Raw genomic sequence first — 16,571 nt, 5'->3', positions numbered from 1 at the left:
TACTGACTGGGCATGTCAGGTCTCAAAGACTCCCACATCTTCCGTTAGCTAGCTTACTACCTGCTGGATATCTGGCATATTGGTGGAAGTGGATATTATACAGTACAGTACCTGTTCATTTGTGTTTTGCTGACACAGGACTGGAGCTAGTGTGTAAATGGCAATGGTCAAAGCTATTTACTTACATTGCTTCTTTCTCTCAAGCTCACAGTTTGTCTCTCTGTCTAGAGCTGTCTTCCATGATTATACTTAACTTACATAACTCTTTATGTAACTACAGTTCCCCTGGTCCCACCATCTTTTTCATGCTCAAGAAATAACTCCAATAAGTTATTCAAAACATCCTTTATTTATCACAGTACATTTAAAGTATATTATAGAGGCAACAACAGTTAGAGCCATCAAACATAACTACATCAATAATCATCTATCTCAGATCAAAGTGTAAATGGTTACTGCCGAAATGTTTAAAGAAGTTCATCATGGAATACTAGACAGCCACTGCCATCAACACCATCCTTATGGTCTTAAAAGACTGACATACATACATATATATATATATATATATATTAGGGATGCACGATATTGTTTTTTTTAAACCGATACCGATAACTTCCTGCTTCTCAAGACCGATACCGATAACCGATAATAATATAATATATATATATTAAATGTACCTGTAGTTTTTGCACACCTGGTGTTAAAAAAGAGACTAGTAGTGAGCAAAGGACATGAGCATTACTACTATGAACAAAACAAAGCCAAGAACAGTTTTGACTCTTCAAAGTGACCATATTTATTTCCCCAGATAAAGTTCTTGCCTTTTTCAAAAGCCTCGTTGATAGGTAAAAGCCCCGGTGCCTTTGCAGCTGGCTTTGGATTCGCCACTAGTTTAGCAGCGCAGGCGTCTTCATACGCTTTTAACACACCATCGTAGCCATGGCGATGTTTCAGGTGACTAATCAGGTTGGAAGTATTATAGCTCGTTGCCTTCTTCCCTCCTCGTGGAACTTCTGCATTGCATTTGTTAATACAAATAGCAAGCGAACTATCTAACTCCGAAACTTTGAAATAGTCACATACTACCGACGACATGTTTGTTTACTGTCCTGGCTTCACGGCCACACGTCATTTACGTCACAGCCAGGCATGAGAAGGTAGCGCTGGATTTGTGAAAAACTCCCCTCTTCCTAAACCACTAAAACAGTGCTTCTCAAAGTGTGGTCCGCGGACCACTGGTGGTCCGTGAGCGCCCCCTAGTGGTCCGTGAGTATATTGGTAACATTTCACATTTGAAATAAATAAATACATTTAAGTTTTTCACACTCTCGCGGGAATATCTCCGCAATGGAACGAGCCTAAGTTTCACTTTCTATTGCATGATAAAGCTCAGGGCAACACCTTCGTCACACATGCTGCCACTTGTTTGTACCATTTTCAGGCGATTTATAATCTGTTCTAGAAAAACGATGTGTTTTGGGATATTTGTGGAGTTAGGTGGTCCGCGAGTGTTTTTTTATTGTTTAAGTGGTCCTTGGTATGAAAAAGTTTGAGAAACACTGCACAACAGTACTGGCAAAACGGGAGGAGCCGAGTGAAAAACAAGCGCCCCTCATCCCAATCCACCCACACCGCAGTATTTTTTTCTTTTTTTTTACCAAAAAATATATTGTATATTATCGGGGTTATTAATACTTTTATCGGGTTTATCGGGTTGACGTCATAATTCCTAATATTGACCTAATCATCAGGTGCACCACTAATATATATATATATATATATATATATGTATTTATGATTGTAGAAAGTTCTAAATGAGATAGGAAGTAATGACCCTGCACTAAATTGCTACACATTTGTAACACTTGCCAGAAAAAGTTCAATGGAACATTCACAGAGACTGGTGAAGCTCAGAAGTGTTTACAAAAGAATACAGTTTGAGCAGTTAGAAAATAAAAAAGGGGAACTCAACAAGGGTTAGGTTGTTAGACCTTATGCTCTACGTTTTTGTATTGCCTAGGATATAATGTGTTTATTCAATGGACCTGTACTTAAAGTAACTTTTGTCTTCTTTTGGGATGGACTCATTGTTGCTTCTGTTGGCTGTGGGGCTGTACAACTGCACTTACCTGTGGTTTTTTACAGCTATGAGACCAAGAAGATGCCAGACTTGAAATCTTACCTGGACACAAAGGTTTATCATTTGTGTTTTATTAGAAATGTATTCAAAGGCTAATCTGAAGTGAGTTTTTTTGTAATTGAATAAGGCTGTTCGACATGGGGTAGACAACTTCCGATTGAAGATTGTCCCCCCCACACCAGTCTGATCTGGAGAATCTATTTGAAATTCAGTCGCATCTGATTTAGCAGAACAAATATTGTCTCCTGATAAAACTATAGTCTCTAATGGCGCATTTCCACTGCAGGGCCTCGCATGGCTTAGTACGGTATAGTTAGGCCTTGGTAGGCCAGGCTCACTTTATGCTGCGTTTTCATTACAGTTTAGTAGCTGGTGCAGTAACTATAGTAACGCAATGTAGGCGGAGCTATGACGTCATCTTCAATGCGAACCACAAAACCAAACATCAGCCGTTAGCTGTGAGCCCTCAGAGCTCACAGCTCCTCATATCTGTTCAGAAACGAGACAAAAGTACAAACCACAGACTGTCTGTGTCATGGCGAATACAGTCACTGGTTTATTTATGTCTGTATAGGCCGTTGTTGTGAGTGTGGACGGTCGGAGCATATACAACGTTAGCTTAGCCGATCTCCATTCAGAAAACACGCATGTTAAAAGGTTTTTCGCCTGTCGTCTGTCTGCAGACTTGTCAAAGCATTAATTCATGGTTCTTACTAACCGGTATCAGTATGTTGTTACTTCGGCATCATTTTGAAACGTGTATTACAAATAAATCACGGTCAAATATGTTCATTGTGTTGTAGTTGTAGCCACTCACGTCACTAGTTTAGCATATTCAGCCCGGTTGTTGACCCGGAAAGAACCAAGATTTTGGAGGGCCAGAACAACTGTGAAAAGGTAGCCTTGAGCCGGAACTAGCCTTAGTGGAAACGCAACAAAAACGGGCCGGGTTTGGCACGGCACGTGCTGCAGTGGAAATGCGCCATAATAGTACCAGAATAAAAGAATAGCAGGACTACTTTAAAGGTCATGTAAAAAAAGCATTAGTGGTTGTAAGTTTTTACCTTTCAAATGATTGTAATATTTGTCAATGTTTTGCTTCGGGGATCATTTTTTCATTTACATGTTTTTCAATCTGTAGCGATTTTGGATTCGGTAAGAATTCCCTAATGTGTGTGCTTTTGGTTATGCATGTGTTTTGTCCTTAGGGGCCTTTGTAGTCGACATGACAAACAGCATTTAACTGCACAGAAACAGCTTGATGCAAACTAAAAATAATCACTTTTAGTATATGCTTAATTTGGTCATAATAATTCAGTTATAACCAAGTGACAGGAAAGAGCCAATTTGTTCATGAATAGATGTCAAATATGAAGCTTTTTTCAAGAGTAAAGTGAACGTGTACATTTGAGGTTATTTAGGGTTACCAATGGCTGCTCTCATTTGAGCCAATACAAATCATTTGAAAAACATTATTAGCAAATGTAAGTGACATGCAGGCACTAAACAATGACATTTTCCATGGTCCATTTAGGATTCACATTTTTCTGGGCTACAACAATTCAAGCTGAAAAGTCATTCCTAATAAGATCAACACAGAATCATAACAAGGACATTTCTATTGGACATCATTTTATGACATGCAGGCTGGCATCTTATATCCATTGTGCGTTCTTACATTATTTCCTACTAACACATCATTCTGTATCCAGGACGACCGTCTGTCTTCTTAACAAACATACACACTCACTGTAAGGATGATGTCAGCATCTGCGCACTAAAACAAGCTGAACGCAAGACTTTGTTCTGAGCTATCAACTGAGCTTATTAGTGAGTACGATCCTCAATAGACTATTTACATTTAACTGACGCTGTGCTATCTGCTAAAGGAACAGAACCACATTTATAGCCTTACTCAAGACCTCTGACATGAAACAGAAGCTACTTTGTTTTGAGATGATGTACAATCTGGCATGCCTTCATCCAGAGTCTGTTATAAATCCAGATGAGAAAGATTCTCCAGTTTGGGGTTTTAGCATTCTTTTACAGAAACTGTGTGTTCTGTGAAATTCCCAGTTACTGCAAAAGTAGCTGGCACCTGTTCCGAAAGGTGGGGGGGGTCTTTATGGATATATAGTAGGAGGATATGACCGTTATCATTTTAGGCTACAGAGATTGGCCAATTGGACCTGGAAACAGAGGCTATATGGGATATTGGTGTGTGTTACTGTGTGGATTGTGCTTATCATGACACAGACTGTCTGCAGGTTCCGTTCCTTCACTCTGGATTCACTCAAGCTCATGCACTGCGAGTCAGGTTCCTCCAGGGTCCGGATCTACTTGAGCTGGGCCAGTACGTCGTTGAAGATATTGAGGAAGAGGTGAACATGGTACTGCTTGAAAACCAGCGCTGGACGGAAACGGATCGATCGATCCCCACACCCCCCAAGGAGGATACCTGTCGACCACAGACACAATATATCCACACAGTTCAATCAGTAATCTGTCATCCACCTTCAGGTCAACGTTAGAGGTTAGAGGGTGATGTTCGGGAGTGGGATGGTACTCCACTTGTTTGAAGAACGACCCCCTGCACACAGCACTACATTCACTGTTCGAACTGGGGGGGAGCCAGGGGGGAGAGGGGGGAGCTCCCCTGAAGGCCAACATTGAGATAAATAGGGGGAGCCCAAACAAATCGTGCATATTTGTGTCTCACAGATTAGAAAGGTTGAGTTTCTGTAAATAAAAGTTCTTGAAATAAATAATAGTCATTGTTCATTACAGTTTCTGAATATTTGTTTTATATTCGTGAATATTTCTGGGTGTTGCCATCTGTACGTGGCGGCGCTGCATTCTTTACGCTACTTACGTTGCTATGGCTACTATAGTTTGCCGGCACTGTATTTGAAATGTTCATATTGATATTTTTTTAACTCTGGCTTTGTAATAAAAAATATGGCGAAACAAAAACAGCCAAGCCTCGCAGCTTTTGGATTCACAAACAAAGAAGCGAAGGAGTCTAAAAATGACAACGTGAACGGAACAACTGTTAGTTGGCCGGCTGTAAGCGGCGTTAGGGTCGAGTTTGACAGCTCCACACCGAGCCGAGGGAGAGGCCTGCCGATGCGGAGCCTGAAGAGGCTTCAACAACGGCCACAGCCGCCGGCGTAGTGACACCGTCTGTAGCAGCAGAGTGGTTTTATAGCAATTGATCGAATCCGTGCTGCTGCGCCAGTCAGCAGAGCGTGCGTGTGACATATTTAGCAGCAGGCTGTGCACTGAAGAATAGGGCTCGAACTCGAACACTGACTACATTGCTTTGCTTTGGCCCTTAACTCTTAACTACAGAAGTGTTTCATGAAACCAAACTTCAGAAATATTCAAACTATCCCTTTAAAACACCAAACTTATTTTGGTCAATTTTACACATCAATAAAACATGATGTTAAATTGTCCAGTTGACAGGGTCACTTACACATTGAGTTTAGCTGTGAAAAGATACCGGTGTGACTAAAAATGTGTACCAAATGAAACCTTGAAGTTGTTTATATCTGTATGTCAGAATAACATTTCTAAATGATTCCTACCAGAGGCACTTAATGCAGCAAACCCTGAATTTGACCGCGCAGAAAAGAAATGGAATCAGAGAGAGGGAAGGGGTGGGATTGGAATGCGGCCATTACTTTAGCATGCGTTTCAAACCAACCAGTGGAGATTTCAAATGATTTTTTAAATGAGCCTCTCATTTCATTTGTCAAATGAAGATGGCAAGTATGGAATTTGGATTTAGTTTCACTGTAAATAAACATTATACACTTATTATTTATTTGATACATAACATATATACATTCCAGGTGTGTGAGCTAAAAGGGTGACATGAGTTTGGATTCCCGTGAAAGGAAAGATGAAAGAAAGGTTCTTTACTTCATACCTTTGTCTCTGGCCGTGATCAGGATGCGGTTTCGTGTTTCGTCATCACAGATATCTATGGCACAGAAGGTGCCCACTCCTCGGGCGCGGCTCAACATGCCGGGGTACTGAGCCTGGGGAGCACACCATGTAGGTCATGTTCACACACATGTAGGTCATGCTCACACACATGTAGGTCAGGTTCACACACATGTAGGTCATGCTCACACACATGTAGGTCATGCTCACACACATGTAGGTCAGGTTCACACACATGTAGGTCAGATTCACACACATGTAGGTCAGGTTCACACACATGTAGGTCATGCTCACACACATGTAGGTCATGTTCACACACATGTAGGTCATGTTCACACACATGTAGGTCATGTTCACACACATGTAGGTCAGGTTCACACACATGTAGGTCATGCTCACACACATGTAGGTCATGCTCACACACATGTAGGTCATGCTCACACACATGTAGGTCAGGTTCACACACATGTAGGTCATGTTCACACACATGTAGGTCATGTTCACACACATGTAGGTCAGGTTCACACACATGTAGGTCATGTTCACACACATGTAGGTCATGTTCACACCATGTAGGTCATGCTCACACACATGTAGGTCATGTTCACACACATGTAGGTCATGCTCACACCATGTAGGTCATGCTCACACACATGTAGGTCATGTTCACACACATGTAGGTCAGGTTCACACACATGTAGGTCAGGTTCACACACATGTAGGTCATGTTCACACACATGTAGGTCATGTTCACACACATGTAGGTCAGGTTCACACACATGTAGGTCATGTTCACACACATGTAGGTCATGCTCACACACATGTAGGTCATGTTCACACACATGTAGGTCAGGTTCACACACATGTAGGTCATGTTCACACACATGTAGGTCATGCTCACACACATGTAGGTCATGTTCACACACATGTAGGTCATGTTCACACACATGTAGGTCATGTTCACACCATGTAGGTCATGCTCACACCATGTAGGTCATGCTCACACACATGTAGGTCATGCTCACACACATGTAGGTCATGTTCACACCATGTAGGTCATGCTCACACACATGTAGGTCAGGTTCACACACATGTAGGTCATGTTCACACACATGTAGGTCATGTTCACACACATGTAGGTCATGTTTCACACACATGTAGGTCATGTTCACACACATGTAGGTCAGGTTCACACACATGTAGGTCAGGTTCACACACATGTAGGTCATGTTCACACACATGTAGGTCATGTTCACACACATGTAGGTCATGTTCACACCATGTAGGTCATGTTCACACACATGTAGGTCATGTTCACACACATGTAGGTCATGTTCACACACATGTAGGTCATGTTCACACACATGTAGGTCATGTTCACAACACATGTAGGTCATGTTCACACACATGTAGGTCATGTTCACACACATGTAGGTCATGTTCACACACATGTAGGTCATGTTCACACCATGTAGGTCATGCTCACACACATGTAGGTCAGGTTCACACACATGTAGGTCATGTTCACACCATGTAGGTCATGTTCACACACATGTAGGTCATGTTCACACACATGTAGGTCAGGTTCACACACATGTAGGTCAGGTTCACACACATGTAGGTCATGTTCACACACATGTAGGTCAGGTTCACACACATGTAGGTCATGTTCACACACATGTAGGTCAGGTTCACACACATGTAGGTCAGGTTCACACACATGTAGGTCATGTTCACACACATGTAGGTCATGTTCACACACATGTAGGTCATGCTCACACACATGTAGGTCATGCTCACACACATGTAGGTCAGGTTCACACACATGTAGGTCATGCTCACACACATGTAGGTCAGGTTCACACACATGTAGGTCATGTTCACACACATGTAGGTCAGGTTCACACACATGTAGGTCATGCTCACACACATGTAGGTCATGCTCACACACATGTAGGTCAGGTTCACACACATGTAGGTCTGCTCACACACATGTAGGTCATGCTCACACACATGTAGGTCATGTTCACACACATGTAGGTCATGTTCACACACATGTAGGTCAGGTTCACACACATGTAGGTCATGTTCACACACATGTAGGTCATGTTCACACCATGTAGGTCATGCTCACACACATGTAGGTCATGTTCACACACATGTAGGTCATGCTCACACACATGTAGGTCAGGTTCACACACATGTAGGTCATGTTCACACACATGTAGGTCATGCTCACACACATGTAGGTCATGTTCACACACATGTAGGTCAGGTTCACACACATGTAGGTCATGTTCACACACATGTAGGTCAGGTTCACACACATGTAGGTCATGTTCACACACATGTAGGTCAGGTTCACACACATGTAGGTCAGGTTCACACACATGTAGGTCATGTTCACACACATGTAGGTCATGTTCACACACATGTAGGTCATGTTCACACACATGTAGGTCATGTTCACACCATGTAGGTCATGTTCACACCATGTAGGTCATGTCACACATGTAGGTCATGCTCACACACATGTAGGTCATGCTCACACACATTAGGTCATGCTCACACACATTAGGTCAGGTTCACACACATGTAGGTCATGTTCACACACATGTAGGTCATGTTCACACACATGTAGGTCAGGTTCACACACATGTAGGTCAGGTTCACACACATGTAGGTCATGCTCACACACATTAGGTCATGTTCACACACATGTAGGTCAGGTTCACAACATGTAGGTCATGTTCACACACATGTAGGTCATGCTCACACACATGTAGGTCATGCTCACACACATGTAGGTCAGGTTCACACACATGTAGGTCAGTGGTCAGGTTCACACACATGTAGGTGAGGTTCACACACATGTAGGTCATCACACACATGTAGGTCAGGTTCACACACATGTAGGTCAGGTTCACACACATGTAGGTCAGGTTCACACACATGTAGGTCATGCTCACACACATGTAGGTCATGTTCACACACATGTAGGTCATGCTCACACACATGTAGGTCAGGTTCACACACATGTAGGTCAGATTCACACACATGTAGGTCATGTTCACACACATGTAGGTCATGTTCACACACATGTAGGTCAGGTTCACACACATGTAGGTCAGGTTCACACACATGTAGGTCAGGTTCACACACATGTAGGTCAGGTTCACACACATGTAGGTCAGGTTCACACACATGTAGGTCATCAACACACCACCATTAGTCACAGTAATCCTGGTCATGATAACATTCAGTATATTCATATTGGTTAATAAACAGTATGATATCATATAGAGACATGTGAGTGGCTGCAGTAGCACTGTATGCATAGGAGCATCTGTGAATGCTAGGAATGGGAATTCATTTGATCCTCACTGCTACACATTTCAACACTCCTTATCAATATTCACGTTTATTTGTATTACTGTGAAAGATAATTCTGAACATAGTTACAATTTAATTAAATGTGTTATATATAACAACATACTTGGTTGTAATGACTCAATATTATATCCCTGCAAACAAATGTAAATGTATATTGATGAATAGAATCAATACAAAATGCCTAACAGTGAGGCTCCATTAACACCTATAACAACAATGTGTCGTGTAACATAGACCAGGGTGTGATCAGCTGTTCAGGCCGACGCAGAGACAGAGCTATCATCACTCGTTGGCTTAAGAAACCCAACCAAACACTCGGTGTTCTTAATCATTTCACATCGGGTTGACAGCATTCATAAAGCCACACGGTGTATCCTGATATCCCCACAAGGCACGCCACTGAGTCCCAACACCATACTGTGTGGCTTTGTGAAGACGGGCAACGCGTTGACAAGAACTACAACATATGATCTGTTTCACCCTTCAGCTGCTTTAGACTGGCTAACTTTAAATATCTCCTTCGTCCGTTTTCCTAAGTTGTTTTTCCTCGATCAACTGACAACAAATGGGTTAAGCCCCCCTAAGGCGATTGTGTAATTCTTGATATTGGGCGGTGAAATACAGCAGGCGAAAAACACACTCACCACATAAAGCATGCTTGTTAATTGCGTGGGTCAGAACCTTTACAAACAAACACAGTACCTGCAGCTCAAAGAGGCCGGTCATCAGCGCCTTCCCAGAGCGGTTCACCTCCTCCAGAAGGTTCTCTCTGCGGATCACATTGAGAACCTCAGACAGGATCAGATTCTTGGAAGGGTCGCCCATCCATGTGTTAAAGATACGGTACGGCTGAGAAGAGACAACAGACACAGAAGAGAAACTCCAGTTCATGTAAAATGACCAACGATCCTATAAACAGCTTTGAATATCTAAACGGGACAAAAACACAAGGTTCTAAAAACATCCAAAACGTACATTTTATGTGTGCTGTTTTTTAGCAGTGTGCAAAAAGAAACAATAATTGTCCAGACTGTGACGGACAGACGCCTCCAGCTGAATACATGCTACTCCTTCATTAGTGGTTTACATCACAGGGTTGACCAATTGTGAGCCCATGCATGCCACACACACACACACACACACACACACACACACACACACACACACACACACACACACACACACACACACACACACACGCACGCACGCGCGCGCGCGCACGCACGCACACACACACACACACACACACACACACACACACACACACACACACACACACACACACACACACACACACACACACACACACACACACACACACACACACACACACACACACACACACACACACACACACACACACACACACACACACACACACACACACACACACACACACACACACACACACAGACTGCATTGTATTCAGAAATATGTAAATCAGATTGAATAAAATGCAATTCAATACAACTATTTAGACAGTTTCCTGTTTCCCTGTGATCCTCTGACCACCCCCTCTGGTGTAAGCTAAGGAACCAGTAGTGACTAAGGAACCAGTAGTGACTAAGGAACCAGTAGTGACTAAGGAACCAGTAGTGACTAAGGAACCAGTCGTGACTAAGGAACCAGTCGTGACTAAGGAACCAGTAGTGACTAAGGAACCAGTCGTGACTAAGGAACCAGTAGTGACTAAGGAACCAGTAGTGACTAAGGAACCAGTAGTGACTAAGGAACCAGTCGTGACTAAGGAACCAGTAGTGACTAAGGAACCAGTCGTGACTAAGGAACCAGTCGTGACTAAGGAACCAGTAGTGACTAAGGAACCAGTCGTGACTAAGGAACCAGTAGTGACTAAGGAACCAGTCGTGACTAAGGAACCAGTCGTGACTAAGGAACCAGTCGTGACTAAGGAACCAGTCGTGACTAAGGAACCAGTCGTGACTAAGGAACCAGTCGTGACTAAGGAACCAGTAGTGACTAAGGAACCAGTAGTGACTGGATAGCCGTGGATAGTTTGTGGGAAACACTGACTCAGCACATTCAGGCTCCTTTGATGATTAACCCTTTGTGTTTATAAGGGGCCGTAGCGCCCTGAGCACCAACTTGACATGTTTAGCCTCTAAAGATTAGCTGGATCATCAAGAGGTTTGTCCGACAGATTCATGCTGAATAATTCATCCTCAGGGGTCTCAAGTGTAGAGAGGAGAATGAAGGGCTTGGATATAATCTTTCCCAGTATTATAAACTACAAGTATACAAATATAACGGTTTCTCCCCCTCCTCTCTCCTCAGTGGGATCATTTACAAAAAGGTGCTGCCCTTGAGGTGACTCATTGAGTTCTCCCTGCTGCTCCGCCTTCCCCCTTTCAACAGAGCTAAGTCTGTGTTACTTAATCAGATCTGAATCACAGAATATAAAACCTCTTTAATATGTGGTCTGAATGGAGAACAAAAAAACACAAACCTCATCCGCCTGGAACTCGTCCTTGTGGTAGAAGCCCCCCGTCAGAAGCTTCTTACTGAAGGACACAATGTCAGCTGGGTCCTCCATGCCCCAATGCTCATGGGCCCACATCTTCCCTGTGGTCCCCCCCCCTGTCTGCACTTCATCCACGTGGAAAGCACAGCCATGCTAGAGAGACAGAAGGTGAACAGACTGAGCTGTGGCGAAGGCCCCGTGAGACAGGACATGGGTCCTCTGAATACATTTAATACTCATTATTACACGGCTTGGCTAAATACTCGATTCTGATTTGGACATTTGATAACAGACCGCTGCTCAGCAAAATAATGACCGTCGCTAAGGACGATCATTGACCAGAAGGAAATAAGTTAAAAGACAGAGCGTTGGACTTCAGAGAAATCGCTAGAGGAAGACAGACAGGAAGTAAACACTAACGGGAACAGCAGAAGGAGACAGACAGGAAGTAAACACTAACGTGAACAGCAGAGGAAGACAGACAGGAAGTAAACACTAACGGGAACAGCAGAAGAAGACAGACAGAAAGTAACCACTAACAGGAACAGCAGAAGAAGACAGACAGGAAGTAACCACTAACGGGAACAGCAGAAGAAGACAGACAGAAAATAATTACTAACAGGAACTTGGTCCTCGGTATCACCGGAAGTTGATTTGTCTGCGCCATCTTGAGTAGCGTCCCATTATTTCTGCCGGAGGACCGAGGATCGAGGAACGAGCTACCAGACCATCCTCCGGTGAAATCCTCAGACACTCGCCCCGCCCCCTTACGGCCCGTCCACACAGCGGCGTGCGTTGACGCTTGCCGGCAGGCGTGTCTGAAACTCGACCAACAACCAATCACATGAATCTCCCGCCCCTGACACACAAGCAGCGGTTTGATTGGCTAGAGCTTGTACTGGCATATGATTCCATTGGCTGACGCTTCTGCCGAGGCGTCAAAAGTTGAACATTGCTCAACTTTTGACGCGAGCCACGCCAGCTACGCTCCACGTCGCTTCCCACGATGCATTTCGGCTAAAAGTGACGTCACCCCATTCAAAGTGAATGGGGAGAAGCGTTGGAAGCTTCAACGCACGCCGCTGTGTGGACGGGCCGTTACTGTGTATCGCTCACTGATTGGACGATGCAGTGCATGCACTGATCTGATGCTTCTTGACATGAGAGCAGTTTCCCAGCGGAGTGAAGAAAACACATGAACCTCACGGGACTCACTCCTCAGTTTATACCGTGTTTTGTTTCAATTCATGTTTCATTTAGTTACAAACATGTGATATATCTGAACAACAAAGTGGTCAACAATCATTTTATTCATTTATTGGAAACATTTTCATGATCGCTTTTTTCATTTTACATTTTCATTTATTATCATTTCCATTCAGTCAGTCATTAAGTGCTATTAAAATGTTAATGTGCTACATATCCACACAAACACACAAAGTGTGCAGTCCAATGCATGTTAATCTAACTGGGTTTTGATAGATAACATCGATACCATCTACCGCTCGGCGTGTAAAGGAGCTCTCGATCATTTAGACGTTCTGTATCACTCCGCCATCCGCTTCGCCACCAATGCCCCCTACAGGACACACCACTGTGACCTGTACTCTCTGGCTAACTGGCCCTCTCTTGAGACGCAACATCCACTGGCTGATGTTTGTTTACAAAACACTCCTCGGCCTCACCCCCTTCTACCTCACACAATTACTGCAACTCCGCACACCCCCAACGCACAACACCCGGTCAGCTACAAGCATCCTGCTAAAGATCCCTAAAGCCCATACATCCTTTGGCCGCTCCGCCTTTCAGTGTGCAGCAGCAGATAGCTGGAATACCCTTCAAAAAACATTACAAATGAAAACCTTTGTCTCCCCCCGCACCTTCAATGTCACTATTGTTGACACCCTGGTGCACACATGCAGCTGCTTTGCCTGATGCTGATTTTAATGACTGATTGAACCACAGCGATATTGTTTTAGAGTTTTTATATGTTCAACTGCTATGCCTGTCATCTTTGCTCTATGTGTTTGTGTTGTCTCCTGGGTTCTGTAGTGCCCGGAGTGTGTCTTTTTATTTCCTCCCAAACCCCATCCCCTCAGGAAGCCTTTGCCTCCTGTCAGGTCATCATTGTAAATAAGAATTTGTTCTTAATTGATTTTCCTGGATAAATAAAGGTTCTACTACTACTACTACTACTACTACTACTACTACTACTACTACTACTACATCTCTTTTTCTTCTCTTTATTTTATTTCTATTGTGCACTCTAATCAATATTAATCTAACTAGTGTTCGTTTATACATTTTAAGAATGGCGCTTATCTTTTTTGAGAATGAGTTCTTATTTGATTTCTTTGGGTCTACAACAGATGATACAAATGTTAGTGTCAGTAAATGTGTGGCGGGGGTGTGTGTGAATATAACGGGGACAGAGCGTCATCACAAACGGACGTCGCTTCACGTGACGCTCCGGAGGAAAGGACGTCCCATTGCTCTTAAAACTCATTTCCCTGCTTCTCGTGGTTTCCTTGCGTCTCTCCTTGCTTCCCTGGTGGGAGGGACTAGAGGCAGGGAAACGACGCAAGTGAGGGAAGCAAGGATTTAATTTAACCGACCTGAGATGCAGCCAGGGTGTTTCTCAATGTCAAGGACGCTTCCTCGGTAGGACATCCGAGTCAGGTCCTTCAGAAGCGAGGCAAGAATCCTTCCTAGCCTCGGAAAACAAAGAATGGTGGAACAGGCTTACAGGTGTGCAGGTGTGCGTCATAAATGGAGCGCGATTTCCACCAAAGATTTTGGAAATTGGTCCGTGCGCAAAGCATTGTGGGGATTTTAAGACCGCGGAGGATACACATGTGCAGCCTCGAAATTTCCCGCAACGAAGGACGCCGGCCTCGGTAGAATTCCAAGGATCCTGGACATTGGAACTGTCCTTCGGCGGGACTCGATGACGTAGCACCCTTGAAATAGTTTGGGCTCTTCAGAGTTTAAGAAGTTTTAGAGATCTTGAATATTTGCCTTCATGGAAACATCTGGACACATCTCTCAAAGTGTCAGTCATAAGAAGCTCAACCATCACAGTCACAAGGCAAGTCCTTTAGAGATCTGTTGCTATAGTGATGAGTGTTTGTTACCTTGCGTGCGATGTCGCGGAGTCCCCTGAAGAAGTCAGAGGAGGCATGGTTATCTCCACCTTCAGCCTGGATGGGTTCGATCACAACCCCAGCCACGGGCTTCCCCTTCTGCCTCCACTTCACGATCAGATCCTCCACCTTTAATAATATTATTATATGATTATACATTTGATATACATTTAACAAGCAGCTACCTTATACATGTACCGTGTGTATAATGCATATTGCCATACATAAGATAAGATCAAATGTACTTTATTGATCCCGAATTGGGAAATATTTTCGTTGCAGCAGCATAAAAAAACAAGCCAGACAGTTGGCCAGACACACTACACCTGGAAACGTGTGCACAGCAAAGGAGCACCAGCAGGGGGCAGGGTTACCTGTCAGAGATCTGTGTCGTGCACTTCTGTCAGATCCAGTTTGAGTATATGTGTGACAGCTTTACGTCACATAGTCTAAAGTGAATACACACGTTGATTATAATGAGAAATCCAATGAGACAAGCTGCTCCTTTTCCTGTCTTCATTCGACATAAGGCCAGATGACATTCATTCAAAAACAAATAGTATTTAAACAGGCACAAAGCTATAGCACTATGTCCTGATGAGCATATATTTAATGAAAATAATCATGCATGGAACACTGCTCCACACAATGTACTGTCACCCTAAAGTAATGTAGCGTTCTAATGTCTCCTTCCTCAGATATCGCTGCTCAACATCACTTTTTTTTTAAAGCTAGTTGTGATTGCATCTCTAAGTGGTGACAGAGAGCAGCAGCATTTTATGAGTTGGTACGATATTTGGTTGGATTTTTTTTCTTTTACAGATTGAAATAAAGTACTGAGATATTTATGTGAATAACATTTTCTAACATTTAAATGAAAGTTGCCTTTTTTTAACACGGCCTTGTAACAAATGTGTTCTTTATAGAGAATGTATATGATTTAAACACACACACACACACACACACACACACACACACACACACACACACACACACACACACACACACACACACACACACACACACACACACACACACACACACACACACACACACACACACACAGACACACCCACCTCCTCCAGACAGCGAGCCTCTTCCTGTGCGTTCTCTCTGGTAAATTCTTCCAGCGGGTACTGTAGCCTAGGAAACGGAGCGATCGGCCAATCAAATGACGGCACATCCAGCTTGTGGATTGCTTTGGAGTGGGTCGTTGCCAAGCAACCTTAACAAGGTAAAATCATAGTGTCAGCCATGAATCTATGATGCTGCTGTATAATGTTTCAGGTGCGCTCCAAGCATATAACTAGCAATGATACATCTGTAGAGCAAAATCCTCTCATCCCTTTAATGTGAAACATCGACAGGAAGTTTACAACCCATAGGAGAACTGACTCAAACACATTTCAGATGATTTCTGAGCGTCACAAAGGCGAGTGTTACAGGGCCTGATGGAGTGATGGTC

At 43.4% G+C, this 16,571-nt stretch overlaps 1 protein-coding gene across 1 annotated transcript in view; it reads right to left on the bottom strand.

The window, feature by feature from the left end:
• Window positions 1-326: 326 nt before the first annotated feature.
• Window positions 327-16,571, bottom strand: part of abat (4-aminobutyrate aminotransferase) — a 27,253-nt gene continuing 11,008 nt past the window's right edge. Inside the window, exons 10-15 of the mRNA XM_034079476.2 lie at window positions 16,183-16,331; window positions 15,098-15,235; window positions 11,949-12,116; window positions 10,187-10,333; window positions 6,075-6,186; window positions 327-4,598 (exon numbers count right to left, since the gene is read on the bottom strand). Coding sequence (XP_033935367.1) covers window positions 4,477-4,598; window positions 6,075-6,186; window positions 10,187-10,333; window positions 11,949-12,116; window positions 15,098-15,235; window positions 16,183-16,331 — 836 coding nt within the window. The 3' untranslated portion in view covers window positions 327-4,476. The remainder of the gene's footprint in view (window positions 4,599-6,074; window positions 6,187-10,186; window positions 10,334-11,948; window positions 12,117-15,097; window positions 15,236-16,182; window positions 16,332-16,571) is intronic.

This window comes from Pseudochaenichthys georgianus, unplaced genomic scaffold (assembly GCF_902827115.2).
Source record: "Pseudochaenichthys georgianus unplaced genomic scaffold, fPseGeo1.2 scaffold_627_arrow_ctg1, whole genome shotgun sequence".
Lineage (NCBI taxonomy): Eukaryota > Metazoa > Chordata > Actinopteri > Perciformes > Channichthyidae > Pseudochaenichthys > Pseudochaenichthys georgianus.
The sequence above is the reverse complement of the archived record's forward strand: the minus strand, read 5'-3'. Positions and strand labels throughout refer to the sequence as shown.